This window comes from Electrophorus electricus, chromosome 3 (genome assembly GCF_013358815.1).
Source record: "Electrophorus electricus isolate fEleEle1 chromosome 3, fEleEle1.pri, whole genome shotgun sequence".
Classification (NCBI taxonomy): Eukaryota; Metazoa; Chordata; class Actinopteri; order Gymnotiformes; family Gymnotidae; genus Electrophorus; species Electrophorus electricus.
The window spans coordinates 18,631,216-18,650,021 of record NC_049537.1 but is presented as its reverse complement, the minus strand read 5'-3'; the positions used below and the strand labels follow the sequence as shown (position 1 = coordinate 18,650,021).

Sequence of the window (18,806 nt, the reverse complement as noted above, 5' to 3'; positions counted from 1 at the left end):
ATTTTACAGATAAGCTCAGTAAGAAATTACCTGTCCAACACAATTCAGTAGTTTTGCTTAGTGAAGCTCTTAAACTGGATGTTTTAATTTTTCTTATGTAATGTTAATTTGTTTTTTAACTTTATGCAACTGAACCACTTCAGTCTCATTTTCACTATTTTGACATGACTTAATAAACATTTTGTACTTTGGAGTATAAACAAATGAATCAAAAATTGGTTTAAATGTGTATATTAACATGAGTTCAGAAAACATCAGTAAGAGAACACTGAAAATGTACTCGTGACCGCTCTGAGAGACTGCGTTGAAATAGTACTCACACACACTAAGACTTTCAATAATCGTCTAACCTTTTTTTAAGTCCATACATACCCTTAATCTTTTAATACACTGCACATAAATAAGAACACAAAATCTGACACTGCTCAAAAATATATCACTTGCCAACAGGCTTAATTCACAAAATCTCTAGGGTTAACTCTTGAAGTGTGTGAATGAAAGCATCCAACTTGCCTCTTTCAAATGAACACTTCAAAAGTACACTTCAGATTTATTTAACCCTATTGATTTTCTTGCACGATTACCTGCAAACCTAATTCAAGATTAGTAAAAGACTCTGTCATGTTGAAGGGCAGGTTGCAACTTGACTGGCCCTTGTTTCTCCAAGTGTATGTTCCCTCATTTAGGAGTCAAATGGCTGTGTGGTTTGTTTAACAGTTGTGCACTCTAAAATCATCTTACACCCTGTTCTAACTTCTAGCCCATCATCTATTAACTTCATTACTTTCTTGACATTAAACTTTATTAACACAATGTAAATGTTTTTGGCTTCAAATATTGGAAATTGCAATTCTTCTTGCCCGAGCATGTATTGTCACAGAGGACATCGTATAACGTGCCTGTTAAAGGATCGATACATAATGGCATGTAGCTAACAGGGCAATGTCAGGGCAGCAAAATCTGGGGTTTTTAGATGTTTTAATACCAGCAGCAGGTCACTGTGCATGCACTTCAGACTTATGGTTAACACCCTTCAACAGAGAGATGGTTGTCTTAGAAAGAGATGCACCTTGTCTGTCTGTAGAATCACAATGCAAACTGATCGTTATCAATCAGATTTCATATAAAAAAGATAGCGGTGTCATAATAAATGAAAATAGCATGAATGAAGATGAGAGTAATATAGAAACATTCCTTCAGACTCCCTGCTCAGACAGTCCAGTTTGGGAACGGCATGTAGAGCAGATGCACTGTGTTGGCCCAGGCCAACAAGCAACATGTTTGCTCTTCTCCACATCGATCCCAGTACTGGTAAGATTAGGCCACATTTGTTCAGCCCAGCAAGTGTCATTATTTATTACATGGCTTCATTACAAATAAATATTCATTGAGATGGTTGGGAAATTAATCAGTCTGGAAACACTGGGCCAGATGTGTAATTATGCATCTTGATGCCATGCTATAAAAACTGTCTGGCTCAACCACTGAAGCGCAGCTTGTTATGAACTCCTGCTGAATCCCTAAGATTGTGCCTTCAGGTAAAATAAGTCTGAGACTAAAGTTGGTGTGGGAGAAGGAAAGAGCAGTGTGGAGTGAGAGGGGTAGATAAGTAGAGTGAGAGAGGGGAAGAGCAGTGTGGAGTGAGAGAGGGGAGATAAGTGTGGAGTGGGGGGGAGTGTGAAGTGAGTGGGAAGAGTGGAATGAGTGGGGAAAGGAGTGTGGAGTGAAAGAAGGGGGAGATAAATGTGGAGTGAGAGAGGCAGAGCAGTGTGGAGTGAGTGGGGAGAGGAGTGTGTAGTGGGGGGAGAATGGAGTGAAGGGGAAATGACAGAAGGGGAGAGGATTGCGGAGTGAGGGGGAGAGGGGAGGAGTGTGGAGTTAGAGAGGGGGAGATAAATGAGAGGGGGAGATAAATGTGGAGTGAAACAGGGGGAGATAAATGTGGAGTGAGAGGGGGAGAGGAGTGTGGAGTGAGGGGGAAGAGCAGTAAAGGATTAATCCACAGCCTTCGGAGAACTTCACTGCCAGCTCCGATGGGCTTTTGCTGGAGTAGTTTGTCGTCATAGCAACGGTAAAATTAGATGGCCCTTTTCTGTCATATATAATGTTTTGTGGCAGTAGCGCCATGGAAACCCAAGCAGTAAAGCTCAGCACCATATGTGTGTCTGTTCTCTGAGCTGCTGCATGAGCAGTATGGGCATGCAGCCTCCTCAGTGACTCTGTATTTAGCTGGGTTCATATAACATCAAACCTGGGTGCTGAAGGGTCATAGCACTTAAATAGAGCTTAGATTTTTTCTTTCAGTTTGACTTGTGGAAGGCCTGTGAAGCAACTAATGAGATAAATAAGGTGTGTTTAATCAGGGAAAGTAATGTAGTCTATTACTAGAGTCCAACATCCTGCAACAGTGATAAACAGGATGTTAGAGTAAAATCAAGGTGTTGGAGTTTGACCATTTACATAAAGTCGTTGTCAGGCTATTAGAGTATGACCATCATCAGGCTTATCAGTGTGCTATAGACACTGGGAATTTCCATGACTAGAGTCCAGCTGCCATCTTACATACACAGTATATTACCATTTTATTATCTTTTCTTTCCAATAAATAAAGACAAGGAAATAGATTTAGAGAGAAATTCCCAGTACATGACCTCAAATCTTCTATTATTTCCTCTGAAAGCTGTAATCAGTCATTTTATAGAGTTTTACGTGATCATGTTTGGTGATTAATAAGTGAGACCTTAAATTACTCATTTACCAAGACCTTCTATCACTGCATATCATGGGACTAAACAGAATGGTCTGGTTGGTGCTGTTTATAAACAATAAATCATAATGACAGTATCTGCTATCAGAAAGACCCTTAGAATCTCCAAGAACCCTGAACATCTTAACAAACAGCCAACTCCCCATCTGTTGTGCATACATGGCTACACAATATTCCAGCCCCTACCACTGACATCCTCAAAGCACACTTATTCTCACAAACCTCACTTCAACTGTGTGGCATGGGTACCATGATGATCTGTGTTTTGTGTAAATATGTTTCTTCGTCCTAAATGATTGAAGATGTCGTCCTTCTGTTGCCTTGGATATAGATGCTGTGAGGATGAGCCATACCACTGATCTCTGTGAGTCAAGCTGCTCTGAAGCTGGCAGCTGTCAGTCACTCACATTATATACATTTATTGCTGAGTGACATCTGACAGTGAGTGTCTTAAGTCCTTAGGCATGCTTGATCAAGTGCAGCAATTATAAAGGCAAGTAACATTAGATTTGATGGAATTGCGTTTACTTTAACCTGAACTTGAAACTTGAACTTTAGGAATATTAGTGTTTTTTTTTCTTCCAAGAAATAACCTAACAGAGCAAACCATTTATTTTCCCTGACAAGTGATTATAAGTAGGCTTTATACAACATCATTGCTGTTTAGTTAAGACTTTATATTATAGTAATACACAAACCTCTGTGTGTGTGTGTGTGTGTGTGTGTGGGCGGGCATTCATGTTCCTTCTGTTAGAGTGTGAGTTACACCTGATTATAGCTGGGGTGAAGGTAAGGGCTCTGGGAGGAGATTACCCATGCTGGCTTGCGCACTGTGTGATACGTTCTTATTTAGATAAGTATCTGTGGATAGGTCAGGTTGATTTCCACTATAATCCTATCCTCAGACAAGCCAACCCCATAGCCCTTATATTCTCTCTCTCTCTCACACACACACACACACACACACACACACACACACACACACACACACTCATATACTCACACATGCACACACTTTTAGAGGTATTTCTGTAGAATGTAGTGATGCAATTAGCTGACAATCAGTGAACTATGTTTAGCAAAAAACTATTTAAAGATAAATATTTAGGATGACCACAGGCTGACCTAATCTCCTGGAAATGGAATGGTGACATTGCCTGATTCAACGGAAACATCTGGAGTCACATGGATGATTGCGCATTCCAGAATAAGCATTTATGCATTGAAGCCTGAATTGAGCACCCCACAGCGACCTAAGGCCTGCAGTATAAAGCACGCTGCTCAATCTCAAATGGGCAGTGTAAAAAGGGATCTGAATGTGGTATTTCTACTGTTTTGCCACAGAAAATAAATATGGGATACAAAGTATGAAAATATAACCTAAGACTGATTTGAGTGCCAAGTTTGGTTTGACTAATATATATATATATATATATATATATATATATATATATATATATATATACTTTTAAATGAAAATTTATTAGATGAACATAGTTATACAGTATGTATATATCTAGGTTATTTGCTCCGAACTGTAACACTCTTTTTTCCTCTCACTCTCTTCACATGTAGGAGTGGCAAGCTGTGTGGGCGTGGCAGGCTGCGTGAGAGTAGCCGGCTGTGTGGGTTTGGCCACCATGCCTCCCGGTAAGAGAGCGGAGGGTCCAAGCAGCGGCAGCGTGGCGCAGGGTCTGAGTCAGCTTTACCAGGACTCAGCAGCAGGGGACCTGTCCCTTTCCCTGTCTGCCTCACTCTCCCGGGCTGAGGATGAGGAGCTGACTAGCCTCAGCTGGCTACATGAGAGCACAGACCTTCTAACTAGCTTGGGCCACCCGGGCCTCCGAAGTGTGAGCCCCCTACAGGATACCGAACGCTACTGTGAACCTTCCTTGCCCTCCTCCTCCTTGCAGAAGCCTAGTGAGCCCTGTGGGGTGATGATGGGGCCCAGCTGCAAGCCACCCTACTCCTTCAGTTGCCTCATTTTCATGGCTATCGAGGATGCCCCATCCAAGCGGCTTCCTGTTAAAGACATTTATGGCTGGATCCTGGAACACTTCCCCTACTTTGCTAGTGCCCCTACTGGCTGGAAGAATTCAGTGCGTCACAACTTGTCACTCAACAAGTGCTTTAAGAAGGTCGATAAGGATCGTAGTCAGGTGGGGACAACATGTACTTTAGCACTTTTGTAATTCTCTCAAAAGAGTCACATCAATATTTCATCACTCCATGTTTCAGTTTCATGTTTGTCTTCAGGGTTGTGTGTGTGTGTGTGTGTGTGTGTGTGTGTGTGTGTGTGTGTGTGTGTGTGTGTATGTATGTGTGTGATTTTTAACTTTATTTGGTTTGAATATGGTGTATGCTGATTTTTTAAAATACTATTTGCTACTTTCATGAGGTACTGTTTCATGTACAGCTACACTGTAGCTCCTCTCTGGCTCTGCATACATAACTATGTACAGTTTAGAGAGAAAGATGGAAGTATGAAAGCATTCAGGCTGTGTTTGTTTCTGTGGTGTAGTGATGTGGAAATGACCCAACAGAAATCTGCACAGAATGAGTGGAGTGGCTAAGAGCTATAAGAGACAGGCAGTAAACATTGCAGTGGGAGAGAGATCTATGTGAGACATGTAGTAAACATTGCAGTGAGGGAGAGCTGTATGTGAGACAGGCAGTAAATATGCAGAATGATTATGGGACAGGGGAGGTGAAAGGATAGGGACTCTAATACTGCCTTTTATTGTCTTGAAGCTAATCAGACATTAAAGTCATGTCATGTAAATAGTTCAGAGAAAAGTCAGTGTCAATGGTGTTAAAAAAAACACTGGGCAACACAATGTAAAAGTTTTGGCTCCACAAATAGTACTTAAAAATTGCACTTTTTACATTATTTTAGAATTATTTTAGAAGCTTTCTATCAGTCATGTTTTTTTAAGTGACAGAGCAATTACATTTTACAATAAATATATATTAGGCTACTTATTCATAAATAAGGCTGCTATTGCAATTAAAATATGTACAAACTTTTTACTTAAAAAGTATCTATTTTTGGACTCAAACATCTCTCTTCAGTGTCCAGTAATAGTCTGCCAGCAAAGAGGAGCTCCACTTTCCTTGGTACTGCTTTTCCATACTATACATAATATACAAGTAAGGGAGGGGCGGGGGATGCATGTAAGTATGTATTTTTATAAGTGTGTATGACTGTGTGTGTGTGTGTGTGTGTGTGCCCCTTCACTCTCACATTCCACCCTGTCATCTGGTCTCTTATTGTGCTGAGAGTTTACTGTGTATACCTATTCCCATGGCAACCAGGCTGCCGTTGACTTGAAAAGTAATCTGTTACTCCAGCAACAGCAAGACTGATTTCATAGAGGTGTTTTTGTTGTTGGTGGTTGTGGTGTAAGTGGTGTAAGGTGAGTGTACGCATGCATTATGGAAATGCTCCAAGTGAGATTTGTCCGATGTTCTGTATGATGGGTAACCTCAAACCTTAAAGCTTGCTTGCTACTGATTTATATTATAGATCAGTGCTGCCTGCTCAGAATATCAGGTATCATAATCAAAATTACTAGCATGGATGTGCATTTGTGGGCTAATTCACTGGTCTGGTCATTCTTGTAAAGATGTTATGGACTGTAACTGAATTAAATGGTTAGATGTTAAGTAAATACAATAATTACATAATACATAAAACAAATAATTTATCTGTATATTTTGAAAACAATAACATAATTCATGACATAATTAATTGAATATATTCATTAATGTATAATGATACTTTTAATGTAATGGATCAATTCAACACAGCGTAGTGTACACTAGTGAGCACTATTATATATTTCACATTAAGACTATGAATGAATTTAAATATATTTAATAAATATCATAAGACCCCAAGCCTATGGTACTCAAAAGATGTCTATATCACATTCATTATTGTTCACTATGCCTTGTGGAAAACTGTTAAAGAACATATCCTGATCTGAATTTATATTAAGTATGCAGAATTAGTTAATGATACAACACTGAGCATATTTTTATAGGTTGCACTAACATGAATTATTGTATTCTATATGATATGTATTGATGACTTTATATTAAGTACATGAAATCAATACATGAAGGTTTATTTTATATTTTAAAAAGCCTTGTGAAATGGCCAGTTAAATGTTTTTCAGGTCCTATGGTAAACTAACAAGCACATGACACTTTTAGACACTAAGACCAGTTTTGTTTTTAGATCTAATATTTGAAGAGAACATAAGTTTATATTGTTTATACAGAAACATATTAGGGTATATTAAGTATTATATTAACCAAAATATTTGGTTAAATCTGTAGTCTTTAAGACTAAAGTGTAACAGTGAGTGGTAAGGAGGCGGACACGTGCGGAGAAGAGGGAGATTTATTCAGGGCAAATGCAGAATCAGAGTCGTTAAGGCAGTCCAGGGTCAAAGAGCCGACACGGAGAGTACGTGCATACATGATAACAAAACACACAAAGGCAAACAGGGAAATCAGGCTATAACAAGATGGTAGGCAAAGCTCAGATAAACACAAAGGCACGGCGTACAAAGGAACATGACCATACAAAATAAACATTCAATGAACAGCCAAGACCAGGGCACACGACAGGGTTTAAATACATGAACTTAACAAGGTAGAAATAAGGGACAGGTGTAAGCAATGAAACGAGGGGCGGAGAAAACGAAACTAAGGCATGGAACTAAAAAAACAAACAAACACAAGCCAGGGAAAACATGGAACACGGAACATGGGAGGGACTGATGACATAAAGAGAGTTGTTACTTAGCTACAACTACCATGTCCCTATTTATTTGAAGAGAACATATGTTGTTTCTATTTCATGGAGAGATAGAAATTGCTTGTTTGTAGTGATTGCCTCTAAAGGTTGTGCAACAAAATATTAGGTTAATGTAGTCTGTAAGACTGAAGGGAATGGACTTAGCTACAACTACCAGGATGTTTTGAACAGAGTTCCTTCATCAGCTGTACCAGCAAAGTGCTTCTGAATTTGTAGGAGGAGGACCTAGGTTATATTTGAAAAAGTAGATGTTTCATGAATCATAACATTCATTCCAGGGGGTTCTAAAGTTCCAAGAGTGTAGAGCATATCTTTTTCTTTGAGTTTCCTAATTTCATTGCTGCCATAGCAACAACTGGCAATGAAAACAGATATGCCATTAATGTCCATTAGTATTAAAATGCCTTGCCACTGGAAATGACAAACCCTTAACTCTGATGTTCAACAAATTGCTCAGAAAGCCTTCTCCAGTGTAAAGCTGTACATTGCAGTAATACATGATGAGGAAATCATCCATCACTTTTTGAGCAATAGTGGGCTTCATGGAAGAAGTTCCAGGAGGACTCCACCATTGGGGGGGAAAAAAAGCCAGAGTTGAATTTGATAAAACACATACTGACAAGTCAAAATGCTTCTGATAGAATGTCCTCTGAACAGATCAGTTTTTGAGGATGCTTTGCTGCATCTTGAACAGGGTGCCTTGAATCAAGGCACAATGAAGTCTCAACACAGTCAAAGCACTCTTGAATAAGTCATACTGCCGAGTGTCAGAAAGGTCTGTCTTTGTCGCAGGTCATGGGTCCTCTAACAGGATAACGATCCAAAACAACACACAGATAAAAACACCCAAGAATGTCTAAGAACAAAACATTGTGCTATTCTAAAGTGGCCTTCTATGAGGCCTGATCTGAATCCTATCGAACAACTATGGCAAGACCTGAAACATACAGTCTGGACAAGGCCCCCATCAATCCAGCTGGATCAGTTTGCTCAGTGGGTCAAACTATGTATTGATGGGTGCAATGTATTGTTAAGTCTCATGGAGAAATAGAAATTGCTTGTATTTGGCACCTTTTTCATTGATGGTGGTTGTTTATCCGCTATTACTTTCGCAAAGATTGTGCTTAACTGAGTGAGAGCATGATTGAAGAGTGGAAAGGTGGTTGGTTCAGATGACATACCTGTGGAGGCATAGAGATGTTTAGGAGAGATGGTAGTAGAGTTCTTAACCATATTGTTTAACATAATCTTAGAAAGAGAGGATGCCTGAAGAGTGGAGAAGTCGTTTCGTGGTATACATTTGCAAGAATAAGGGTAATGTGCAAAGCTGTTGTAACTACAGTGACATAAAGTTGATCAGTTACAGCATAAAGCTATGGGAAAGGGTGGAGAGGAGATCTGAAGATTAGTGAGCAGATTAAATGGAGAGGTGAGGATTAGTGAGCATATTAAGAAAGGAGGTGAGGATTAGTGAGCAGCGGTATGGTTTCATGCCATGTAAGAGCACTATAGATGTGATGTTTGCTCTGAGAATTTTGGTGAAGAAGTATAAAGATGGGCAGAAGGAGTTCAAGCATATAACAGGGTGCCAAGAGAGGAGGTGTGGTATTGTATGAGAAAATCTGCAGTAGCAGCGAAGTATGTAAGAGTGGTGCAGGATATGTATGAAAGCAGTGTGACAATGGTAAGACACACAGGAGTGATGGGTGGTTTCAAGGTAGAGGTGGGATTACATCAAGAATTGGCGCTGAGCCCTTTCTTGTTTGCAGTGGTGATGTACTGTTTAACCGATTAGCTCAGGCAGGACTCCCTATGGACTATAATGTGTGCAGACGACATTGTGATCTTTAGTGAGAGCAGGGAGCAGATTGAACAGATTCTGGAGAGGTATATTATTGTGTGTGTGTGTGTGTGTGTGTGTGTGTGTGTGTGTGTGTGTGTGTGTGTGTGTGTGTGTGTATATATATATATATATATATTTAATCAACAGCAGATGAGGGCTGAAGTTATAGATGTAGAAATCCCAACTGACAGCAACATCAGGAACAAGGAACACGAAAAGCTTGAGAAATACCAAGACAGGAAAGAAGAGCTAGAAAACATGTGGAAGGTGGAACACTTGCAACACTAAGGGCTGTGATCTCCTGATATATATATATATATATATATATATATATATATATATATATATATTTATTTCTTTTGTGTGTGTGTGTGTGTGTGTGTGTGTGTGTGTGTGTGTGTGTGTGTGTGTATATATATATATATATTTAATCAACAGCAGATGAGGGCTGAAGTTATAGATGTAGAAATCCCAACTGACAGCAACATCAGGAACAAGGAACACGAAAAGCTTGAGAAATACCAAGACAGGAAAGAAGAGCTAGAAAACATGTGGAAGGTGGAACACTTGCAACACTAAGGGCTGTGATCTCCTGATATATATATATATATATATATATATATATATATATATATATATATATATATATTTATTTCTTTTGTGTGTGTGTGTGTGTGTGTGTGTGTGTGTGTGTGTGTGTGTGTGTGTGTGTGAGTGATGACATTTTACAACATACAATTAGTTCTTTTGTTCTTTCTATGCCTTTGCTATCTATTCCAGTGACTTGAGGTCTGACTCTACTGTTGCTCTATTGAAAATGCTTGCAGCCAAGCATCAACTTAAATAGTTCTCTTGCAATTTTTACACAGTTTTGCTCAGTTTCATTCAGTGATTTAGGTGTACAAGAAATTGGCTTGTTACACTGAATCTATGGATGCTACGTAGCTATTCTTGGAAGCATCAACTTGGGAGCCCTAGAATATTTTGTTTGGCCTTAGTGTGTATGGACAAAACCTGGCTCTTGTGTGATAATCTTGTGTAATTTGAGTCCCATACAATCTCAATGCTTGTTAGCATAAACTGTGAGAGCAGAACAATCATTTCAGATAGTCCAAGAATGAATCTGGAAATGTATGTCAATAATATGGTCTTCACCAATTTGTTGGCTCAGTGACCTTTTGGATTATATCTCTTTCATCTAGCTCATCTGAGTTGGCTGCAGAGTGTAAGGGATATGTCATGGAGAGTATGCCACTGGTATGACTGAGGGTTTGGGGCAAGTGCTACCCAAGTCTTGGAATATATCAGCAAACTCATCTATAATGCTGCAAGATGTTTGGAGTTGTACATTAATGACAGGTACCAGTTTGATCAAGTTCAAGTCCAGGCATGCTCTCATGCTCAGTACTGGGGGAGCATTTGTGGAATTTGTGGAAACAACATCAAAGTCCAATAGTGCTGTATCTGGACCTGCGTGTCATCTTACATGAACCATTCATGGAAACTGCATGCCCACCATAACCTGAGATCTTATTAGATGGCAGATCAAGGACTGCACTTTCAAACATCTGGTAGAATGTGCTGGTGGGTATTGCATTGGCTTGAGTACCTGTGTCTATTTTGAATCTGAATTTGTTCCTCTTTTGACCTACTTCCAGCTCTACAAATGCTTGCTCTCTGGATGTGTTTGCATTCTGTTTTATGATGGAATCAATGAATAGCTTGTCAACATTCCCTCAACAACTGTCCTTGGTGTCTGTGTGTGTGTTTTTTTTCTCAGGGTTGTTGCTGTCTCTCCATTCTGCACACTTTGGCAAAATGGTTAAATTTCTTGCATTTTTTTTTTTTTTTTTTTTTGGCACCAGCATCTCCAAGTTGGGCATTCCTTGCCACTACTATGCTCTCTCCCACTGGAGCTGTATCCTTCATTTGGCCTAGCCATACCAGTCTTTTTACTGCATGTACACCATGCTGGATCTGCATTGGTGTGATTCCCCCCCCCCCCCCCCCCCCCCCTCCCTCAAGGAAATAATGGAATTAGTCATTCTGTTATCACCACTGCAGTTGGGCATCTCCTTTACATTTATGGAATTCAGCTGATGGCTTTATCCAAAGCAACTTATAATTGTGACTGAGTACAACTTGAGCAATTGAGAGTTATGGACTTTGCCTATAGGCCCAACTGTGGCAACTTGGCAGTGGTGGGGCTTGAACCAGCAACCTTCTGATTACAAATAAACCATCGGGGAGATTGTGGCAAAACAATTCTATCTCTGACCAACTCATTGCTATTTGAGTAGTTACAGTCTTTCATAAGTAATATAAGTTCAGTAACAAACTGCGCTCTACATTTTCTCATTTCACTTGCTCTCTGCGTTTTCTCATGGAGCAAAAATGGGGTTTGCTTTAGGCATGATATAAGCTTCAGTATGGTCATAGTAAGTCTTTAAAACCTCCATTTGGTCTGCTGTTACTGCCAATGTATTGAAGAGGTCCTTGCCTTTCTCCTCTATTCACAGCATGATATAGGTGCTTTTCTCAGCCTCAGATTTCATGTAATGGATGGGTGAACTTGAGTTCCACATTTTGGCAGACTTTTCACCAAACATTAGGTAAGCTGGACAAATTCTTATCCATCCTGGGTGTGAGGAGTCCCAGTGACTCTATCTCTTCAATTGGACTTGAGTATTTCCTTATTTCTGTGTCACTCTGTATAGTGTCTATAAATGAATACTTGCCTAGTTATGGTAAGGTTGAAGTCATCTGTTTTTTTTTTTAGTTAGCAGCTTCCTTTTACACATTCTGTACTCACAACACAGTGCAGATCATGATGATATATATATATATATATATATATATATATATATATATATATATATATATATATATTTAAATCATGAATATCCACTGACTGTGGACTCAAGATGACCCAGAATATAACAGGAGTGTGCATGTTTCTTAGTGAACTCTCCGCTTATATATATTATAATGGCCAAAGTATACATTAAAGAGCCTCTTAAGGGCAGTTTCTAAATGCAATGGATTTATATAATGCATTGCATTTAGAAAGCTTCATTATGATAGAGATAATATAATTATGTCCTTGGTCTCAAACTTAATGCTCTTCGTATAGCTGTCAAACATATGAAAAAGTTAACCTAGCAAGCACAAAGTTAAAGGTAGTTAGTTAGTTACCCATAGCATAAACTGCAAATTGAACAAAATTATTTTTAATGTTAGCTACCTAATTACTTCACAAATTAAACATTTAATTTATATTTTTCACTTATGTGTTATTGAAATGGCCTGTTTTGGACACTTGGCTTTTAAGCTAGCTATGAAAAACTAAAAAGAACAATTAGCTAGCTAGCTAGTTATGTTTTTTTTTCTTTCTAAAAATACATCTAAATAACAGTAATGTTAGTTAAATTTCCAAGCTATATTATTAGTATAAAACAACATAAGGAATCAAGTTGAGCAAACCTCTATATTTGGAAATCAATTTCCTTTTCCTTTGTGAATATTAATCATATTGATAATGAGTGAATAAATGGGATAACATGAAACCCAGTCATGTGGCAAGAGTTATTCACATTGCCACAAGATAAACTTTATTGCGTTGTGTTGAAAGCATTTCGGTCAACTTATATTGAGCCATGTGTAAGAAATAAATTGATAAACAGCTAAACTTAAGATAAGTGCCACAGACATTCAAACACAGGTGAAATGTCATTTATCTAGAGGTGAAATATTCAATAATGCTTCATGAATCTATGTACTTGAGCAACATGAAAAGTACATAGTTTAATATGGATATTTATTACATATCAATATTTATTCATTCATCCCTATTTAATCCCTATAATGTGGAATTTAAAATTATTCAGGAGTGTTACTATACCATTCATGCCTGCATCATCCACAATCCATGTATTTATCCTTAAGTATTTCTAAATAAAGTTCTGTTAAGTGCCAGGTTTCATGACTGTTGGCATATGTGGTTGGACTACTCCTGTATGATCTGGAGGCTGCTTGCACCCTAGTTCATCCTCCTCCTGCATGATGTCCACCAAAACATCCCCATGCCCCATGTCAGTACCGCTACTTCCATCCACCCCGACTCCTGGCCTGTTACCCTGGAGACCAGAACAGCCCAGCTGTAGCTCTTCTTCCTTCCTCCCCTACAGAATGAGAGGGCTATAGTGATGTTTAGTAACAGGGGTCTTTCCATGGTGATCAATGAGAGGCTGTTGCCTTGAGGATTAGCAAGTGGGGTGTTGTCATGGTGATTAGCGAAGGAGGTGTTAGTGTTGTCATTATCAAGGGGGTGCTGTCCTACTGCAGGCTGTGGGCACATGCCAACATGCTGCAGAAGCAGGCTGTAGGGACGGGATTTGTTGGCATTGGTGCCCAGGCACGGTGGGTCTCACTGAGGGCATATGGGGCCTGGCAGGGGAGCGACTGTGCTCAGTGGGAATGTGAATGAAGACCTCATGAGCGTCAGTATCGGCACACACCCACAGTAGACAACACTACGCTGACACTGGGTTTCTTACGCACTCTGTCTTCCAGTCTTTGTGCTTTTTTCTCTTTTCCTCTTTCTCTTTGTCCCCTATATATGCACACAAACAAAATACACACCATCATTCAGTAGAGTTTTTCACTCTACAACTTATCTTAAACTAATAAAATACAAGTCTCTAATTACTATCTGTGTTATTAAAGCTCACTGTTGCACCATCATGGCCCTTATTTTATCATGCACATGACTGTTAAAATCAAAAGAGTAGGATATCGAATTACATGCCTTGTTTGAGAAGCTTTTTCTGGGGGCCTCCTGAAATCTCTTCATGGATTGTCAGTAGAATAATTATATGAGGAGGAGCTTCTTTGATCTAAATATACACCCAAGTGTTGCCCCATAGAGACAAAAAGTTAAAAAGGCTCCATTGTCTTTGACCGACAGCACCGATCACAGTGGCAAATATTAGATCAGTAGTGGAAAGATATGACCGTTCTAATCCTCTTCAATTTCATTTAATTTCCTGTCAGCTTTAGTGAGAGTCTGGCTGGGCCTGAGGAAACATTTAGGGAATGCTAGTGGAATGTTCTGGAATGTACTGTTTACCATGGACTGGAGTGAACTGCAACTCTAGTGATTTTTTTTAAATTGTTATGCTGAATGGAGGAATGAGGCCTCAAATTTTGCATGCTTCTCCATCCCAGTGCTGGCAAAACCAGGCATGACACATTTTTGTCTTTTCACTATTCTGATACCGTGCTTGTGATGACGTGGTGGAGACTGTGATTCTACAAAATCAAGTTATCACAACTTTACCCTCTGTGCAGGACCCTGAGGGTTTGATCTCTCTCTCTCTTTGTGTGTCTCTCTCTGTCCCCTCACAGAGCATAGGTAAAGGTTCTCTGTGGTCTATAGATCCTGAATACAGGCACAATTTGATCCAGGCTTTGAAGAAGACCCCATATCAGCCATATGCTCAGTGGCCCATCTCCACCCGCTCCTGCCCCCAGCAATACAGCAGGTAATTGCCTTCATTGGGATTAATGAATTATTGCCTTTACAACAGTCAGAAAGCTAATAGTAAATGAGCAATTTAAAAATAAAACCTGATTTTGATTGCATCACTTACACTGCTATGATACATTGATACAGCTCAGTTTTCAATGCATGACACAGAAAGAAAAACTAAAAAAGCAAATAACGAGAGCTGTCGATCTGTAAAGTGTCAGTTTTCATGGTCCATCCTGTTCCATGTCTGCTCAGGGTGAGATTTAGCTCAGGAATGAGGTGCGAATTTTCACTTCTACAGAACTTGGTTTTGGGTCAGCTTCTACACATTCCTTCACACTCCAGATTCCAGGAGCAGATTAACCTGACTCTGTGTGTGTGTGTTGGGCATAAGACTAGAGAAAATGCACTTTGCCTTCCATAAACCATTCATTCTCTCACACTTCTGTTGTCTTGGTGACCAGAATGCTTCCATGGCAACACAAGGGCTGAGCCAGGTGCTGAGGAGCACAAAGCTGTTTGTCTGGCCAGTGTAAAAAAAACAAAAACAAGACAGGACAGACAGTTTGTGATAAAACACACTATTGCCTTAGCAACATTAAACTCCATAGCAACAGCAGGTGGCTGTGGGCCTTCTCGCATCTTCTGCAAAGTGATTTTTTTAAAGCAGAGGGAACTAAAATATATCTAATCTCTGGCTTGTGTGTGTGTGTGTGTGTGTGTGTGTGTGTGTGTGTGTGTGTGTTTATAAACAACTCACTCATCTTTGTCTTTTTTGTGAGGGTGTGAAGGGAGGGTTGAGGATAGCTCACCTGCCCAATACACCACTGTGTTCCAAATCACTCCCTCACTACTGGCTGACATCACAGTTCACAAACACACAAGTGGGTGTTCTACGGTTTCCATCCATCCGTGTACTCATTTAACTGCTGATTTGCATGTTCATCTTGTCTTAAGTATTCATTAACTTTGCTCCTGAATAGAGCTTCTTGCCTCTTCTATAATGTGAGACTAATGGGTGGACAAAGATGATGGAGTGCCAGATGTGCTGTGTCAGGATGTGAGAGAGTGCTAGGCACTGCCAAGGGTGTGGTTGTAACAGTTAAAAATAGCAATTTCAGACCCAGAGGAGTTATGACGACAATAATTAGTAATCATTGTGGAATGTCCACACTCACGGACTCAGACTGTATCTTATGTCTCTCTGTGTCTCTCTCTCTCTTTCATTCGTCCTCTCCAGTCGTCCTTTATGGCCAGGAAGTCAACTATTCCGGAAAAATGTCGGAGTGATTCTGCAAGGTAATCCCTGTCTCTTACCATGCGTAAACTCTGTTTCTGCTTTCGTCTTTTTTTTTGTTTTGTTTCTTGTTTTTGCTTTTAATGACTTTGGAATCAAAATACCCAAATAAGGAAACCTGGCTGAGATTGGAGGAAAACCTCAGTGGCTTTCATATACACTTTTGAAATGATTATTTCACTGCAATGAATCTGCATGGCCTTCTTTATTGCATTTATTGCTTGGGCAACATTACCTTTGCTTTCTGCTTTCTCCCTTCACCTTTTGTTTCTCTCTCTGTTTTTGCTTCTCTCTCTCTCCCTCCTTGGTGGTCCAGCCGCTAAAATGGCCATTCAGTACCAATCATGGTGCTCTCTCCTACCACACAGATCTGCTCAGTGGGAGAAATGAGACACATTAGTGGTCTGAGAGCTTCCTTTCTCCCATTACTCCTGCTAATGGAGTAATGGCCATAGAAGAGCTTAAGAAGATTGCCTGAAAAAGACTCCACTCAGTCTATTTGGCTTGTAAGTGTGAGTGGGTGTCTACATGAAATGAGAGCTATGTGTGTGTGGGAGTGCTGTAGAGACTTATCTATTCAAGCAGTGATCATTATGGCAAACATCAATCAAGATACTCGGTCCTACAAAAGAGCTCAAAGATGTATCAATATTTACCACATTGTAATCCAAGAGTTGGACTGCTGACTTCCTTATACTGCTGTCAACGAACAATTAAAATTGATTATATAGTCGAATTGTAAAAATAAAATTAAAATAAAATAAAAAAAATTACTATTCCATGGTGACGGGAAAGTAGCTCTACCTTGGCTGTCTGCCTCGTGAGTTCTCGCCTGGGCCTGGGTCACGGCACTGAATGCACTACCGTACAGGAGTCACACCATGTCACTTATTGACTGAACATGAAGTGTAGGTCAAGATGAAACAAATGACTAATTCTACAACAGCAATGTGGTAACGATATCAGAGAGTTCATAACTTGGCTGCAGAGAGTGATTTGCATTCGTGCAATTTTGGTCAATAGACTCCAAAATTGTGAAACATCGCCATAAAGCTGTATGCAAGCTGCATAAGCTATAGTTAACCCACCATTGCAGCACGAGGAACCTTAGGGCACGTCTGGAAAATATGCAACCAAATGTTATGGTCTAATGTCTCCTAGCATTATGTTAACTCAGTGTTTTGGGAGTTCTAGCATCAAGAATGTAAGTAGCCTAATTTTCTGTTTTTAATAGCACATTATTGGAAAGTGTCCCTGAGGGTAAAAGTCTTTGTTGTCACATTTCTTATGATTGATTTGATATCACTGGATTATAATTTTAATATTCCATGTCAAGGAAACATTAAAAATAAGTTTATGTTGAATTAAATATATCTGTACAAGTGGTTATGTCTCTGGCGGTACTGGTTTGTGCTCTTATGGATATAGTGCGCAAAAACAGATATTCGAAGAGTTTGAATCTATTTGTTTTAGAAGGAATAATTGAATGTCATTTTTGGCCCGTTTGGGTACTTCGTTACTTCCTATTTGCATAATATTGATGGTTGTTTGAAGAGGAACATTTGTAAAATCACCTAACGCAAAAAAGGGGAACAGAGTCACTCCCCTGAGTTGTCTCTGGGCAGATGCGTGTGCATGCAGATGTGTTCATTGGATGAACAACAGCAGAATGTTGTGCTCTGCATGTTGGGTACATGAGGCCTTTTACTCTTTTCTGGAGACCATGATGCAGTTTTTTTCTAAATAATGCTGTACAAACATGCACAAATTGATTGATTGATTTCATTAAATACAGTATCCACACTATGGATATTCACTGTGATGTAGCAGAGATCATGGTGATATGATGTAGCTGATGGTGCAGCAGTTTAGGTGGTGGTGTTGAGACATAGCTGATGGTGCTCTGGTATAGCTCATGGCTCTGTGATGTAGCTGATGGTGGTGTGATGGAGCTCATAGTTCTGTGATGTAGCTGATGGTGGTGTGATGGAGCTGATGGAGCATGCCTTTGTTGTGTGTAGTCCCACAGAGAGTGATCCAGCATAGCTCCCTACTGACCGGTCAGGGGCTTTCCTCAGTTATCAGACCTCTACCTATGAATCTTCTGGGGAAGACCACATCAGCAAGGTTAGTCTAATGTGACTGAAATGATAATTCACAGACAGTAAACACACAGACTCATGCGCATACACACAGAGATACACGTATAAACGCATCAAATAACACCTAATTTTCTGTTTCCAGTTCAAAACTTTCTCCACACAAAATACTATAGTCCAGCATTAATAATTATATGTGAAAATTTGCTAATGTTCATTAAACACAGATGTAACCAAATTTTATTCAAAAACAGCTTAAATATGGTGGGAGACAAGCTTTCTTGTCTGTTTTTGTCCACATTTACTTTCAAACAAATGTTTTTGCTTCAAATGGAGACTACTTCAAACATCTCTGATATTTTTAACATTTTATGTAATATCTTATACTAAACCAAGACAACACTGCAGTAGATCAGTCACTTTATAGTGAGGTAAGTGTAGC

General features: G+C 39.5%; 1 protein-coding gene across 8 annotated transcripts in view; it reads left to right on the top strand.

The window, feature by feature from the left end:
* ches1 (checkpoint suppressor 1) overlaps positions 1-18,806 on the top strand; it is a 31,350-nt gene that overhangs the window by 7,866 nt on the left and 4,678 nt on the right. For 5 of the 8 annotated variants that reach the window (XM_035524198.1, XM_035524195.1, XM_035524197.1 and 2 more), the window contains 5 exons: positions 3,099-3,260; positions 4,343-4,926; positions 14,845-14,981; positions 16,209-16,267; positions 18,287-18,392. In XM_035524198.1, the coding sequence (XP_035380091.1) occupies positions 4,408-4,926; positions 14,845-14,981; positions 16,209-16,267; positions 18,287-18,392 (821 nt within the window). In that variant the 5' untranslated portion in view covers positions 3,099-3,260; positions 4,343-4,407. The remainder of the gene's footprint in view (positions 1-3,098; positions 3,261-4,342; positions 4,927-14,844; positions 14,982-16,208; positions 16,268-18,286; positions 18,393-18,806) is intronic. The other 3 variants (XR_004775798.1, XM_027000771.2, XM_035524194.1) reach the window with 1 other exon arrangement.